The sequence below is a fragment of the Myiozetetes cayanensis genome, unplaced genomic scaffold (assembly GCF_022539395.1).
Source record: "Myiozetetes cayanensis isolate MyiCay16 unplaced genomic scaffold, myiCay2020 scf6-25, whole genome shotgun sequence".
Classification (NCBI taxonomy): domain Eukaryota; kingdom Metazoa; phylum Chordata; class Aves; order Passeriformes; family Tyrannidae; genus Myiozetetes; species Myiozetetes cayanensis.
The window spans coordinates 25,736,705-25,752,442 of NW_026087853.1; the positions used below are offsets into that span (position 1 = coordinate 25,736,705).

Here is a 15,738-nt window from a genome sequence, read left to right on the forward strand (position 1 = left end):
CTTAAGTATACTAAACTGTAGTGTCATTTAACATTTATTGTTTTCTGAGAGCAAATGGATCTTGGTAGAAATTAAATCTGGTTTTCATAATTTTACAGCCAAAAATAAAGAGTCTCCAATGGTGTTTTTTTCTTGTTCCTCATTGGTTCTCTTTCACAACACTAGGTATGCAGTGCCTGGATAGCAAGTGGTGTAGTCAGTGATCTTAATGACCTTCGAAGGGTTCACCAGTTGCTTGTGTCCTCTTTGGTCAAAGTGCAGGCTGGAAAAGAAGCACAAAATCAACAATATAATGAAAGCACCTCAACTATGGAGATACTGGCTGTGCTTAAGGCTTGGGCAGAGGTTAGTATAGCAGCTCTATAACATTAGTCTTGATATCTGGTAGGTGAGTTGGAACCTTTCAGACACAATTTTTGAGGAATTTCTTGGCTTCATTAAGTAGAAAGTGCTGGCCCTTTGCTACCTCTAAACAGTACATGAACTTTGTAAACTTGACAAAAACACTGCTCTTTAAACCATTGGTATTGTACTATACATTAAGAACAATGTCTCATACTTAAAAATAAGAATTTATTAAGATATTCTGATAGTTCAATATTCATTTAAAATTGTGTGTTATAAATGGCTGTGATGATGGTCCACTGAATGCACCATTTTAAATAGGTGTCATTTTTCTCATTGTCTGTTGGCATTTAATTTCTTAGAAATAGTTCTTGTAAGTTAACACTGTCAGTTCAGTACTGCATTGGTTTACTTAAAAGTCAGCTCACATGAATTTTAATACATGTAAATGGAAGGCTAAATATTTAAAAGTCAAAAGGGTGAACAATGTACAAAATCTCTAGAAGATGTGTGTTAGAAAGTAGTGATAAGGACCTTGGATGCTGATGCTTGATAACCAGCTAAATATGAACATGTTTTGTAGGTACATGATATTTCAGTGTATAGTCAGGGAACTGTTTTGGAGGAGAAAGTAGGCAATAGATAGCTTTTATGTGAACATTTGTAGAAAAACCCTCTCATGTCCATGCTTGAGAAAGGATATTGGTAAAACAGGAAAACCATTGGAGAAAATCTAGCAAATGGAATAAAAATCTTGAAAATATGCTGATATTGAGAGATTTAAGTAGATTAGTCTAGTTAATCTATTCAGGAAGAGATAAAGTACTGAGACCAATTTAAAATTATTAAATGAAGAAAATGTTTTCAATAGCATGTAACAACCTATCACTGGTCAGAAGCCTGTGAGGCTCAATTGTCAGAAGTGAGGATCTGTAGACTGTTCCAGCCTATAATTAAGATCACTAGAATTCCTGAAAGTAAGTTCCATATAGCTTTCTATAAGCTTTTGTGACCTGTAATTTACAAATATTTCACTTAAGCCTAGGCAGTTCCTTCTCGCTTGGAATCTTACCTATTTCTTGTTTACAGAAATTCCCCCATCCATTCCACAACCCACTAGCAAACGTGGAAAAGGTACAGAAATCATAACTGCAGGAGACTAATACTCACCAAAGTTAACTTGAGATTCACTGAATCTAGATGTCTCGTTATAGTTGAGAAGAACTTCCCTCCAGGGGCATTTTGGAGAGACTAAAGATGGCTCTTGGTCTGAAACATTCTCAGTTCTCTGTTTTTCATAACTAGAAAGGCATCTAGGGAAATTAACCTTGAAATTAACCTATTGATGGTAACATCCAGAGTCTGCAAAGTATTGTTTTGCCAGTTGATGGGCAATAGAGAGGACACAGACACCAACAGAGGGAATGGACTTACTTTACTAGCAAAATTAAGGCAACACAAAATGAAAATAATGCATGTGGCAATAAGCTTAGCATGTGCACCATTTTGGCAACAAACAAAGTAAGCAAAGCAATGCATCTAATCATTACTATACAAGCAAAGAATACTGATTAAGAAAGATAGATCATTGGTTACCCCCCTAACACATTACCATCATTCAGACCCCTTCATTTGCTGGGGAACCCCAAGTCACAGCGAGGGGTTGGAGAACCACTCCTGGTGACTGGGAAACCCTACGCAGTGCATCACTCGTGCCTGAGTTCTCCATCTTCGCTGTGAGGAGGTCCAGCTTTTGTAGGCTGGATATGAATGACTTGCATATTTTGTCCTGTGGAAACATCTGGTGACAATCTTCTCGACCACCTGATACCAGGGCTTGGCCAGAGCCCAGGTCTAGTTTGGGCAAGATTCCTAAAGGTCTCTAAAATATCTTGCAGTCACAAGAGTATACCACAATTTCTTAAGCACCCGGTTTAACAGACAAGATTTAGCAAAAGATGTCTCAAATATATGGTTTGACATAACAATGCTTAGCATAAGCAGTTTAGCTAATCTATGTATAAGGTTCATACTTAGCACAAGCAATCTAACTGATCTGTGTATAAGGTTTGCCCATTTTCCCAATCAAGTAGGGACAGTACAAGACTCATCTGTAAGTCAGTTTTGGTCTGTCTCAGGCCCTGGCACTTCAAGTAGGCGGGACTGTAGTCTTCATTCTTTACTGCTAGCACAGAGTAATAACTTTGAGAAGTCAGTTGCAAGTGCAATATGTCATCGCCGTTTAAAAGAAGTTTAGGAATAGTTTGACTGTTGTTTCAGGATCATGATTATAGGTATATTATTTGGTAAGTTCATCCATTTTGTAGCCATAGCTATAACAGGGTTTGGTGGTTGCAAGCAGAAGCTGGATAAGTAAAATACTATTTTTTAAGAGCAGGGAAGTTAACTGCAGATGTGTTTAGGAATTTTAGTGGTTTTTCCTTTTTTGGAGATTCTTGCATTGTGATTAGCTGGGAAATGGGTTCAGAAGTTTTAGAAAATAAGTGCTTGTTCACCTATGCCTACTGGACTTAAAGCAGGAATAGATTCTAGGAAATCTCATGTCTGTTCAATGGGCAGTCATGTTAGTGGCCACAGTAGTTTTTTCCAAATGTTAGTACTTGTAACTATATAACTATATATAGTTGTATAACTGTATATATATAACCGTATATAACTTTATAACTGATCTGTGTATCAGCATATAACTGATGTATATAACTGATCTATAACTGATCTATATATCGACAGGTTTACATAGTTGCAGTTGAAAAGCAGAAAAATCAAAGTGATGCACACAATCACTGTTTAAAAATTGCAAACTCTGCAGAAGAAAGCTACAGAGATGCAACATTTTCAGCCAGTGGACTTCTGGACTTGGTACAGGCAGATCTTGGAACACTAAGCAAGCTCTGGCTCGCTGCACTTCAGGATTTTGCTCTCTTAACTTTGCCTTCAGAATATGCATCACAGCTACCTGCTGAAGGTAAGAAAGCAAATCAGTTGTATTTTCATAAGCCACTTGTCAGCATACTGACTTGTAAGTAAGATTAAATTGTACAGAGAATAGGCATGCTTATGTGCTATCTAAAGATCAGGACTGCTTTTGAGAACAGATATTTTTCACTCATGTGAAAAGTAGTTTTTGGAATTCTTGTTTGTTGGGTTACTTTGTGGTGGAAAAAAGAAATAGGTAATTTATTGGATTTTTTCCAAATAAATATAAATTAGGTGCCCTGAATTTTAATATTGAACATTAAAAGAAAAAGTTATACATAAAATACATGATAAACATAATTTCAATAAAAAGAATCCTCTTTTAAGAATGAGAAAATATGATAGTTGAAAATAAGTTACATCCTTAAAACTAACTTCTTTTCTTGTAGGTGGTACATTTTATACAGCAGAGACAATTGAAAATGCCAGACCTCATTACTACAACTCCTGGGCATTGATACTTTATGCTACAGCATTATGGCTTACTAGCACAGGTTTCGTTGTTGTTGATCCAGATGAAGGAGTTACAAATCTCTCTAGACCTGTCACCCCAACTACCATGTGCCAAGATTCTTCTACCAGACCCTTGGTGAAATCACCTGAGGATGTGAATACTGACAGATTTCACCTTATCTTGGGTTAGTGAGTGTCTATATGCTCTATCTCAAAATGTAATTCTTACTAGATAAAACTGCTAGCAAATATTTAATTATTCACATTTTACTGCATCATTGACTATCGTGTCTCTTGGAAAAATATACAATCAGAAGAATGTTAAGTCCTAGTGAGAAAATTGTAAAGGGTTTTCCAAATGTGGTACAAAAAACATTCATTGTGAGCTACACAAGCCCTAAACAAATATTTATTGCTCTGCCCATAAACATGCAAGTTCAAGGGTGAATTTTACAGTGGTTGTACCACTACAATTACAGAATGTATGGATTAACATTACTGAAGTACAGTTTTACATCACAGAATAGTGTGTGGGTTGGAAGGCACTTGTGGAGGTTATCTTGCCCACCTCCTGCTCAAGCCTGGTCACCTAAAGCCAGTTGCTCAGGACCTTGTCCAGACAGCTTTTGGATATCTCTGTGGATAGAGACTCAACCTTTCTCTGTAACCTGTGCCAGTGCTTAGTCACTAAAACAGTGAAAAAGTGTTTCCTTACATTCACATAAAGCTCTCCTAAGCCTCCGCTATTGCAGAAGATAATCAGCTAATTCAGTCGCAGTTCTCCAAATTTACACAATTAGACATTTTTGATTATATTTTTTCCTTTGATCTCTCTTTTGTGTCCTTCTTTTGTAATCCCTTTTTGGAATGAGTTTGTATGACCTAGTTGCTTATGTCTTCTTTTGCATCCCAGTTTTTCTGCAGAGAGCCAGATTCCTTTTGAACTCCGTTGCTCCCTCAGTTAAAAGTGGGACCTCTGATACAAAAGCCACCCATTTCTCCTTGCTTCCTCTACTACTTAGTGCTTCAAATTTACCATGGACATCTGGCTTGTTTATTCTGCTTTTGAACATATTCCAGTTGTTCATTTTCACTCCTACAGAGAAACTGAAAGAACTTAAAACTTGGACATTTTCTGTTGCACAGCTGTTCTTCAGTGTACGTCGATCCATTTCCCAGGTCATCACACATTTTGGAATTACAGCTGTACAACTGGGATGAGAATGTGGATTGCAGTTAATATGAAGCTTGTCTCCAAAGTCTTGAGGAGTCCTGAAAGCTGAGGAAGAAAATAGTCTTATCTGCTTTAGGATTTGCAAGCTTAGGGTTCATGTAATTTACCTACTGCTAGTGATCTAGTTGTGGTAGTTGCATTTTTGTGAAATGGGAAGATAAAGCCTCAGCCTTTGAGTTTATGCACTATTATTACTTTTGCCATTATTTCTTTCTATTACATAAATCAGAGCAATGAGGCAAATATTCTGCTATATACTCATTATGAATCGTCTTGTCTGTTCATTGGACCTAGACTTTAGTGTTTTACTCAGAAGCTGCTTTATGTTAGTAGCCACTTTCAATTGTGTCTTATACTGTTTAGAAGCTGAAATTCTTTGTTTTGATGGAAATAAGAGTTCTTGCCCCAAGATATTAGCAGTAGGAGATGAATTCACTTAATATAAAATGCTGTTTCTATAGCTGCTCAGCCTACTGTGAGGTTACTTAGTAATGGACAAAATTACTCCTTAAAATTTCAAGCACATATGGGTTTTTTCTTCTGATGTTTGCAGGAATTAGTGTGGAATTCCTCTGCTCTCCTCGATCAGATGCAGCAATGGAGAATATTATTGCCTGCTTGCATGCCCTGCAGGCACTCTTTGATGTTCCATGGCCAAGGTCTAAAATAGGTGGTGATCAGGTAATGAATTAATAATCAAATGTCCCCCAGAATGAAGGCATAATTTTAGTTTAAACAGTATCTCTACACTCTATTGTATTTCCAGGAATCTTGAACATATAAGTAGTAGGTAAATTATATGCTTTACCAAAATCCAAAGCCATAGAGGGAGGAGAGAAGGGGAGCACATCATGGAACCTATAGGAAAGACAGGTGAGAGGCAGGGAACTTGAGGACATTTCGTCAGGAAGGAGTAATTGGATGGGGAGGATGAGAACCAGGTAAAGACAGAATTCTGGGAAAGAGTTTTCTTACTCTCTCTGTCAAGACACAGTTGAATTAATTCTGTTGTAAAAATCAAAGACATGCCCACATTCTACTGATTGTTGATGGTCTCTCCAAGGAAGTGCATATACTGTAGGAGGGATACAAAGTAGTATTCCCACCTTCAAGAGCGAAGAAGCCGTAAGATAAAGATTACATGGCGGGGTGGGGGGAGGTTTAGTAATTTTAAATGCCCTGTCTCTTAAATGACTGTGATTACTATTTTGTTGGGAGAATTGATCAGGACTGCTGCTACCGGGAGCTACGAGCTGGATGTTGAAGAAAATTACAACTCCTATGATTGTATCAATTACATTGTGTTCCCTAGTGAGATTAATCAGAGTAATACTGTTGGTTTTAACAAGTAGTAACAAGTTCCTAGAACTCCTGCATTAAAATTAAGATATGTTAAATGTTTTTCTTACGGTAGGAGTTGGGTGTGGAGCTGCTGAATGTTTTGCATCGACTGATACTGACCAGAGAATCACCTGATATTCAGCTCGCTGCCCTTGAGGTGGTTCGCTTGATTCTTTTTGCAGCTCAGGAACACGTGAAGGAAAAACGGAGAAGTGCGGAAGGTACAGTAATGTGTGAGATGTTTGAATACCTATTATCAGGATTAAAGCAATCCTTTCTTGGAAAACTGGGTTCCAAGATGCATCTTAAATGAAGTATTTCACAGTTGGTTACTAATTCTGGTTTATTTAAGTCAGTCCAGGCGCCTGACTTAAGAAATTGGGGTGGTATGATAGATAGCAGGTGGTTTGGGTGTTGAACAGAGGAAGTGAGGTGGAAAACTGGAGAAAGTGCAGTTGGGATAGTCTTGTTTGGTGTCAGGCAGGGAGGAGTTTTAATGAAAAGCTATGATCAGCTGCAATAGAGCAATGGAGAGGCTCCACACAACTGTTACAGGCCAGATTCCAGTAGTGACTCTGATTGTAACTTCCTAATGTTCACTTTCTAAATGGAAAAGACTGGGGGAAGAATAAAAACACTTGTATCAGGTGACATCATATTGGTTTGGTGCCTCAGGTTGTATATCTATTGCACACCCTTTTGCCTTTTGACAATCACTGTGTAGTTTGCTTATTCAGAAGGATATACGTTTGCCAGTAGAACTTTGAATACATGCTCATGTACATACATATAAGATTATGATTTGGTGATGAAACAGTCTTAAGAAGTAAACTTTTTGGAAACAAGGCACAGCCTGCAGACTTCTGCCATATTTCTTCTTTTTGTTGTAGTTGATGATGGTGCTGCAGAAAAGGAAACGTTGCCAGAATTTGGGGAAGGCAAAGACACAGGAGGACTGGTGCCCGGGAAATCATTAGTCTTTGCAACACTGGAGTTGTGTGTTTGTATTCTTGTCAGACAGCTTCCCCAGCTCAACCCTAAATTAACTTGTAGCCCTGCAGTTCAACCTGGAAAACATCTGTTACTCTCAGAAGATGGAAGTAGACTGGTAGCAGCAGCATTAGTTATTCTCTCTGATGTTCCTGCAATCTGTTCTCCTGAAGGTATGCTGTTTCACCACAAGAAAAGATTAATTAAAGAATATTGGGCCCTTCTCTTCCTTTGTTATTACCTAATTTTCTTAGCTAGATAAATCTGGCAGCAAGTTTTGTTGATTTGCTTGTGACAATTTCCTTTTCTAATTATTTTTTGACTTTCAGATTACAGAACAAGTTACAAAACTGAAGCAATTAAATGAGTAGTTTTTCTTTTCCTCCCACATGTAACAGTGCAATTAATAGATTCATTTTACACAGGGAAGTGTACAACAGCTACATGTTTATATTCTACTTGAATTGTCTATTCTGGAATTTATAATGCAGACATAAATTAAATTTGAAAGGGAAATGTGTTGTTACTTTCACTGAAAGCCATCATTTGAACATTAAGAAATCACTGTAAGGAGTTACGGATGAATTCTCAGATTAGTTGACTTTTACCCATGATTCATTTTGGATTCACTCCAGACTTTAAGATGGTTCCCCACCACCAACTTCCAGTATCATATTCGTACATATTATCTCTCAGTGCTGTTACAGCCACACATATAAACCGTTTCTGCCCTACTCCTCTGTTCCCACCTTAGGTATCTGTGTACACCTTATGCAGATTTTTGGTATTTACCAGCCCTGAAAATGTCTTCTTTTTTCTTAATTTTGTTCTCTGCTAAGAGATTCTTCTTTGGGGAATATCATACTCCAAATGGCAGTCTTGCTATCATTGTAAGGTGATGTTACGCTTTCTCTTTTCCTTCTGCAGCCCATTATTTATTGGTTAAAAGTAAATGGAAATAAACACAACATCACTTAAATCTGAGGACAGCTATCTCGTATGAAAAATATCTGTGATTTTTTTTTCTTGCTGTAGATCTTTTTTGTCTTTAGCTGTTCATGTCATTCCACAAACTAACAGCTTGCATTATCAAACCATATGGGATGTTTACATTAGAGGACTTAAGCATTTCATTCAGGTGACTGAGAAGAGGAGCTTAAATTTGCTTATACAGTCACTTGAATAAGGAAGCAGCTCTAAAAGTGCGTTCATATAATCAAAGAGAAGAGAATTCCTATGTGGAATTGCATCCTTTTTTTTCCCCTTTAATAGGTAATTGAAGTTATAGTCCTGTGACTACCATGTCTCTTACTTCAGGCTGTCATGATAGGTATGCATAATAAAATTTGCAAGTAAATGATGCTCATGAACAACATTTCCTACTGAATTCCAACAGCCAATTTTCAAAGGCTTGGCTGTTTAAAAATAGAAGGTAGATGTCTTCAGCTTCAAAAAATACTTGTGCATATGTCAGAGACTCTCATTATTCAACAGGTCTCTCGTGAACATCAGTATATTAAAATCTTAAAAGCATAAGCATTTTGCTGATTGGGGAAGGAGATAAGCGTGTTATGCCATAGGCTTAACTCTGCTTTGCTGTGTCAGAACTTGACATAGGAGCAACACATAAGTATGCAGATTCCTAGGTTGTCTCCAATATCTGCAGAATTCTATATTACTATTGGGTTCCAAGATGTAAAAATAGATTAAATTGCCATGGCAGGTTTCTCCTGTGTTTTATTTTTGATATTTTTTAATGGTCTGTCATTCTGATAGGTCAATTATCAGATTGTCAGAGATGAAGATCTCTTCAGTGGCCTATGGGACAGTCTGCTTCTCTCCCTAGGTCTCCCCTTTTCCAAAATATTTCAGAGCTTTTTGTTGTAATTCTAGGATTTTTTTACACATATTTATTCTGAGGTCCTCTTTTTATTACTCTGACTGAATTCTTGACTTTAGTGATTTTCTGCAGCAATGAAATTCTTAGCTTTCCACACATCATGTGCGAGAAGTATTTCCTTTTATCAGATTTGAAATTACCCTGTGTTAATTTCCTTCACTGTATTGTCTTCACTGCAAAATAGACTTTGATTCTTATATTTTGTTTTCTGCTATTCTTTGTATATACTATTATATACAAAGAATATACTACTATAGGTATTACTGCATATACTAGTATGTACCATATATACTACTATACTTCATATGCTTCCATAGCTTCTCTTCTGTGAGAACAACCTCCTCAGTGGTTCTGATCTTTCTGTTCTTTCTTTTCTCTGAACAGAAGAACAAAAGAACTTACCATGCTTCACATAGTAAAAGCATCCAGAAAAAGATCTACAGGGCTAATTTAAGAGGGGTAAAGGTTTGCCTTCACTTAAGCAGTCTGACTCCCTGTTTGCTATAGCAGGTCACACAATTATTTCAAATACTTTCTTCAGATTACCAGTGCCTCCATTAATATAGGTGCTTAAAAATTATAAATAATAAATTAAAAAGAGAATTCAAGAAAACTGCCTCAAACTTTTTTAATGTAAAAAGTACTTGCATTTTTATAACTCCTGTGAAATTAATTTGCACTGTTTTACAGGAAGTGTTTCTGTTCTACCTACTATTTTGTACCTAATTATTGGAGTACTTAAAGAAACTGCTGTGAAATCTCAAGATGGCCAGTTACCTCTGGTGGTTGCTGCATCTCTACAAGCTCTTAAAGGACTCTTGTCTTCTCCAATGTCTCGAGCAGAGAAGAGTAGGACTGCTTGGACTGATCTTCTACGTAGTGCTTTGGTCTCAGTGCTTGACTGTTGGGATCAAGGTAAACACAAATATTGGGTCTGTGTTTTTAAAAAACAAAAACTGTCTGTGTGAAAGGTTCTTTGATTTTATTTAGATTCAATTTATGCACATATTAAAAAAAGATTAGTATGTTAGTCACAGAAGAATTAGCTAGCTACCAAGTACTGTTGAAACTATAGTGCAGTCTTGTTCCTACAGTTCATATCAGAAGTCATCATCTATAAAAGTACAAGTAAGGGTATCGTGGTTTAAGCCCAGCTGGAAATTAAGCACCAGCAGCTGCTCACTCAACCCTCCCTCTCCCCGTGCCACCCCTGCCCTGGTGGAATGGGGAGGAAAATCAAAGTAAAACTTGCTTGTTGAGATAAGAACAGTTTAATAATGGAAAATAAAGTAAAATACAATAATAATGGTAAATTAAAGTGGGAAAACAAGGGATGCACAAGGCAGTTGCTCACCAGCCGCTGACTAATGCCAGACCCCTCTTCCTGAACTCAGATCGGCACCTCTTCCGGGTAACTCCCCCTAGTTTATACACTGGGCTTGACATTCCGTGGTGTGGAATAGTCCTTTGGTCAGTTCAAACCACCTGTCTCAGCTGTGCTCCATCTCAGTTTCTTTCCTGTACCTCCTTACTGGCAGAGCACTGAGACAAGAAAAAAACTCCTTGACTTAGGATAAACACGACTTAGCAAAAACCCAAAACATTGTTGTGTTATCAACACCATTCTCATTCCGAATCCAAAACACACCACTGTAACAGCTACTGAGAAGAAATTAACTCTCCCCTAGCTGAAACCCGGACAGTGGGTTTGCAGGCCTACCCCTGTGTTACGTAGTGCCACAATGCAGTTACATGGTGCGAGGGCATAAACAGAAGTTGTGGCCTCAGTGTACAGTTGAGCATAAAAGACAGCTGTCCTGCGGGCAGGTCCTCACAGAGAGTTTGTGCCCGTAGGAAAACAAAGGGTATTTAAAGCAGTAGTGCAAGAAAAAAGTTTTTTGTCCTAAAGTTAGTTTACTGTGTGCTGCTGCTTCAACTTCCTGAGTTTGTAGTATGTTTATCATTCGTTATGTTTACTCTCTAAAGTGTAGTTTGTTGTTGGAACTTTTCTTTATAGAGGTGTTTTTTAGGTTATAGCAAAAGAATGTATTTTCTTAGTGAAAATTTTATGTATTCTCAAAAAAGATTGTAATCTTAATATCTCCTACCAGTTCTTCAAAGATATTTATTGGACTTTATACAAAGACACAACTGAATAGGAGTATTCTGTTATTTCTAAATATGCACATAAACACCCCTGAATTCCCATTTTGGCCTTGGCTTTTATTACAGGAAAAGTCCATATTCACTGCGTCAGAGTACATTGTGTATTTGAAAAAAAGAGGTTCTTAAAGAAATGTAGACATTGATATTTCTGCTTCACTTCTATGTAACACTTAAACTCATAAGATTACTTTTTAATGCAAATCTAACCCTCTTCTTACTTTATTGGTAGATAAAGGACTCCAAGAACTCGATGAAGTTAGCCTGCTTACTGCTATTACAGTATTTGTTATGTCTACCACCCCAGAAGTTACTACTGTAGAGTGCCTTCAGAAGCGTTGTATTGAGAAGTTTAAAATAACACTTGATTCAAAAGATCCTCTTGTAAGTCCTGGTGAAGTTATGGAATACCAGTATTGTATTAAATGAATTTTAGTTGTGTTACTAGTCCTAGGTATTGATTGAAGTTAATTCTCTCCTGACTGTATCTGTTCTATTTTAAAATACAACGAGCTCGTTTGAACAACGAGCAAGAACACGTCCAGCCGTGCATTTAATAATTTTTTATTCTGTATGCTATTCTGTATTCCTATGATTTTTTTGTATGTTTTCTATTGCATCAGATGCAGCACTTTATACATTGATAAGTACGAGATACAGTTGTGTGGTGCTTCAGGCATCTGTTTAATTTTATTTGTTCATTTTATCTTCAACAGATACTATCTTTTGCACAGGAAATCACTCAGCTGTGAGTGTTTGGGAGCTGTAGCAAGTACCACTACATAACTGTTTGTGTCCCATAAGCATCAGCTCTTGGCACTGTGCTGCTGGATGCAGCATACTGCACTAGATTACTGCTTTATTCCAACCTAGTATAAATATTTTCATGTAGTGGCTTTACACTGTAGTTACACAGTTCATGTATTACTGTTCTTCACCTAAAAAACCCAATGTATCAGGGAAAGAAAGTATTTATACAAATGGCTTTTTTAGGTGTTGGGGCTTCTTCACTCTCAAAGTTCAGCTCTGAAAATAACATGCTCTAGATTTTATCTTTGTGAGAATGTAAACTGTTTTTCTTGCATCTTCTCTGTATATATTTGTATAGTAATAAAAAAATTAAATAAAGTTATCTTTACTTGAGAAATAGCTGTAAGACAGTACTTTTTTATAAATCAATACATTTCTAATATTGTAAACTTCAGTTTCCAATGTTGGCAAACTGGAGATGCCAAATACGAGTGCAAGGAAATGTTAGTATGCATTTTCAAATTTTATCCAAGTATTTAAGCATCTGAGCCCTTCTGATATTGTGCAGGAACCTGGCAGTTCCAATCCTGTTGACTTCCAATGAATGCAAGCTATTGGACAATCTGAGGCATTTTAAAATTGTGTCTACAGTTTGACAGGAATATTGCTTACATTTTAAGCACCTCTTTTCAGTTAACTGTATTTTTGCAAAAAGGAGAGTATTTTCAAAACAGTACTCATCTTCATACAAAAATATTATATTTTCCTTAGCTCAAAAATGTCAGAATATGTAAGACTCAGTGTAAAGAAAAAGGAAGCAGGATCTAGTGTCAATTATTATTTTGATTGCAAGTTATAATGCTCTTATAAAGTATTATACATTAGCAGCCTGAAACCTCAGGAATTTTTAAGCTGTGAGGCACATTTTACCCCCTCCCTAAAATTTTATCTGACAAGCTGTTAGATTTAAAACACTCAGAGATGTATTTTTCAGTACAACGCTTTATAACTGCAAATTTTGTTTTCCCTTTAGGTACAGTGTAAGTGCTACCAGCTGCTGCACTCCATCTTTCAGCATCCAAACAAAACCGTGTCATATCCTTACATTCATTCTTTAGCACCATCCATTGTGGGAAAACTGCAGGAAACGGAAAAAGCAAAACCTGAAAATGCTGCTGAACTCCAAGTCATTCAGGAGGGAATAAAGGTGGTTACAGCTCTGACAGCCATTGCTGAGGAAGAGCACCGTAAGTCACTTCCATTACTAGTGCCCAAAGCATTAAATATGCTCAAAGCTGCCATAAGTAACAAACTAAACCAAAACGACCGCTAGGAATCCAATCCTGAATGCTGATTGCTGACAAAATTGCTCACAGGAAATGTTGGTTCTTTTTACCCTACAGTTCAGCTAACATTTGTAGCTTTATAGTTTGAGTTAAATGTTAACCTAGAGAAATACTTCTAGTTCAAATTTGAAACTGTTTATAAAAAGTGTATGCTCAAGCTGTGTTTTCAATGTTGTAGGTGCTCATTTGGTGGCCTGCTTTCTTCCCATCCTTATTTCCTTTCTTTTGGATGAAAATGCCCTGGTTTCTGCTACGAACTCAGCAAAAAATCTACATGAGTTCGCTTTGCAAAATCTGATGCAGATTGGTCCACAGTACTCGTCAGTTTTTAAAAAACTAATGGCCTCCTCTCCAACTATGAAAGCCAGGCTTGAGTCAGCTGTGAAAGGCAATCAAGAAAGCATCAAAGTGAAGACTGCTAAACATGCAAAGAATCCTGGGAAAAGTTCAAGCATTCAGCTAAAGACCAATTTTCTTTAAAGCTTCATATTGTCTTCTTACGAATTTTGATATCAACAGCCAAAACCATCCCCTTTAATTTCCAATGAAAGTAGAATCGCTGTGAGTTGATCTTAAGTATTTGAGTTTGTGCTAAAGTATTTCAGAAAGTTTTTAAGAGAAAGGACATCTCTAGGTAACTTTCTGTTAGTGTAAGACTTCTTAAACATCTCTAAATGTTATGAGTAAATCAGAGGTCATCAAATCTGTATTTTTTTATTATTTTGGACTAAAATAATGCAGATGTCTATATTAAAAAAGTATAGCAAACTTTACCACAGGTTAATTTAGGAGAAGTCCACACTTAGCCATTAAGTAAAACTAATGTTATTTGAAAGCAGTATTTGTCAAAAATAAGTCACCTTAATTGGTTTTTGGATTTAACTCGGGCATAAATTTACTTACAGGTTGTAATCTATGCTAATTACTAATTTAACAGACTGCATCAATAATTAAACAGATTAAGTATCCTTTTAAGCCTTACAAGAGTTTATTGTTGATCTCAGAAAATTCAACTCAGTAAAGGTAATATGAATAGCTTTAATCCTAATGTCTTGAGCTGGACAAGACGTAACAAACGGTGTGAAACACAGCTCTGTGATGCTTCTTCCCGAAGGACTCCGGAGTGCTTTCCAGAGTGGGACTATGGAAGGACCGGCAGGCTCGGTGCCTTGCTTCTCCACACGGTCTCACTTTCCAGGATGTGTCCTTGTGTTGAGTTCGTATCAGGCGAGCCAGGCAGTTGGAGCTTACGTATCCTGTGCAGGGCAGGACAGCAGTTTTAGCATTCTGTGCCTCAATTCAGACCTCCGCTCTATCTGGATGGATGTCTCCTGATCGGTAAATGATCGGTTATATAAACATGGAACTCACATAAATTTACGTATCTCTGCAATGAGAGATGGACATATCTGAAGTCACCTTGTCTTGTGTCTATAAATAAAGTGCAACAAACTGATAGTAAGGAGTATATAATTAACATTTTTATCGAGGAACATATTTTAATATAGAAAAATAACTATCAAAATTGCAAAGGCTATAGAGTATTTTGACTTCCTTCTTACTACCAGTATTAACTAAACCAAACACTATCAAACTGAGGATACTATTTCCTTCTTGAATCTAATTGCTTTAAAAGAAAGGAGAAAAAAATTATTTACAGAACTGAGAAACACACTGTGACTCAGGAAGAGTGTGATGTACTGTATTTTATTAGAAGTTTTGTACATAAATATAATTGTAAATTGTACAGAATTAACCATTTGACCAAAGTTCTAACAGTTAATTTTTCTAATTTACATAAATAAAGGTAATTTTCTTCACTTAATATGTCTTAGTCATTTTATCCAGTAGCAGAGGAACTCTAAGGACTTTTGTATCAGAAAGGAAATCATTGTATGGTGCTTCAAGGAAACTAATAATAAAAGCTTCGGCTGGATTCATCAAGGTCTTCCTCTGTTCTGTGAAGCACATTGGGTAAATAACTAGCACCAGGAAGACTTTCTATGTGTAAGTACCTCTTCTGTGCCAAATGCTGAAATGTGTGAACTCTTGGGGGAAGATGGTTGAGATGCTTTCCATCTTTCCCTGGAGAACCAGAAGCCCTTTGTTTCACCTCTTCACTGAAGTCAAATCTGTAGTTGTTGGCTGTGTTGAAAGGAGTTACATTAGATTTTGCAGTTACTCGTGTTTATCTCATTAGTAATTTTTATCTCATTATT

General features: G+C 36.8%; 1 protein-coding gene across 8 annotated transcripts in view; it reads left to right on the forward strand.

The window, feature by feature from the left end:
• HEATR5A (HEAT repeat containing 5A) overlaps window positions 1-15,344 on the forward strand; it is a 73,146-nt gene extending 57,802 nt beyond the window's left edge. For all 8 annotated transcript variants that reach the window (XM_050335745.1, XM_050335744.1, XM_050335750.1 and 5 more), the window contains 10 exons: window positions 166-345; window positions 3,097-3,331; window positions 3,732-3,980; window positions 5,583-5,710; window positions 6,444-6,591; window positions 7,261-7,533; window positions 9,951-10,175; window positions 11,656-11,807; window positions 13,207-13,420; window positions 13,698-15,344. In XM_050335745.1, the coding sequence (XP_050191702.1) occupies window positions 166-345; window positions 3,097-3,331; window positions 3,732-3,980; window positions 5,583-5,710; window positions 6,444-6,591; window positions 7,261-7,533; window positions 9,951-10,175; window positions 11,656-11,807; window positions 13,207-13,420; window positions 13,698-13,999 (2,106 nt within the window). In that variant the 3' untranslated portion in view covers window positions 14,000-15,344. The remainder of the gene's footprint in view (window positions 1-165; window positions 346-3,096; window positions 3,332-3,731; window positions 3,981-5,582; window positions 5,711-6,443; window positions 6,592-7,260; window positions 7,534-9,950; window positions 10,176-11,655; window positions 11,808-13,206; window positions 13,421-13,697) is intronic.
• Window positions 15,345-15,738: the final 394 nt, after the last annotated feature.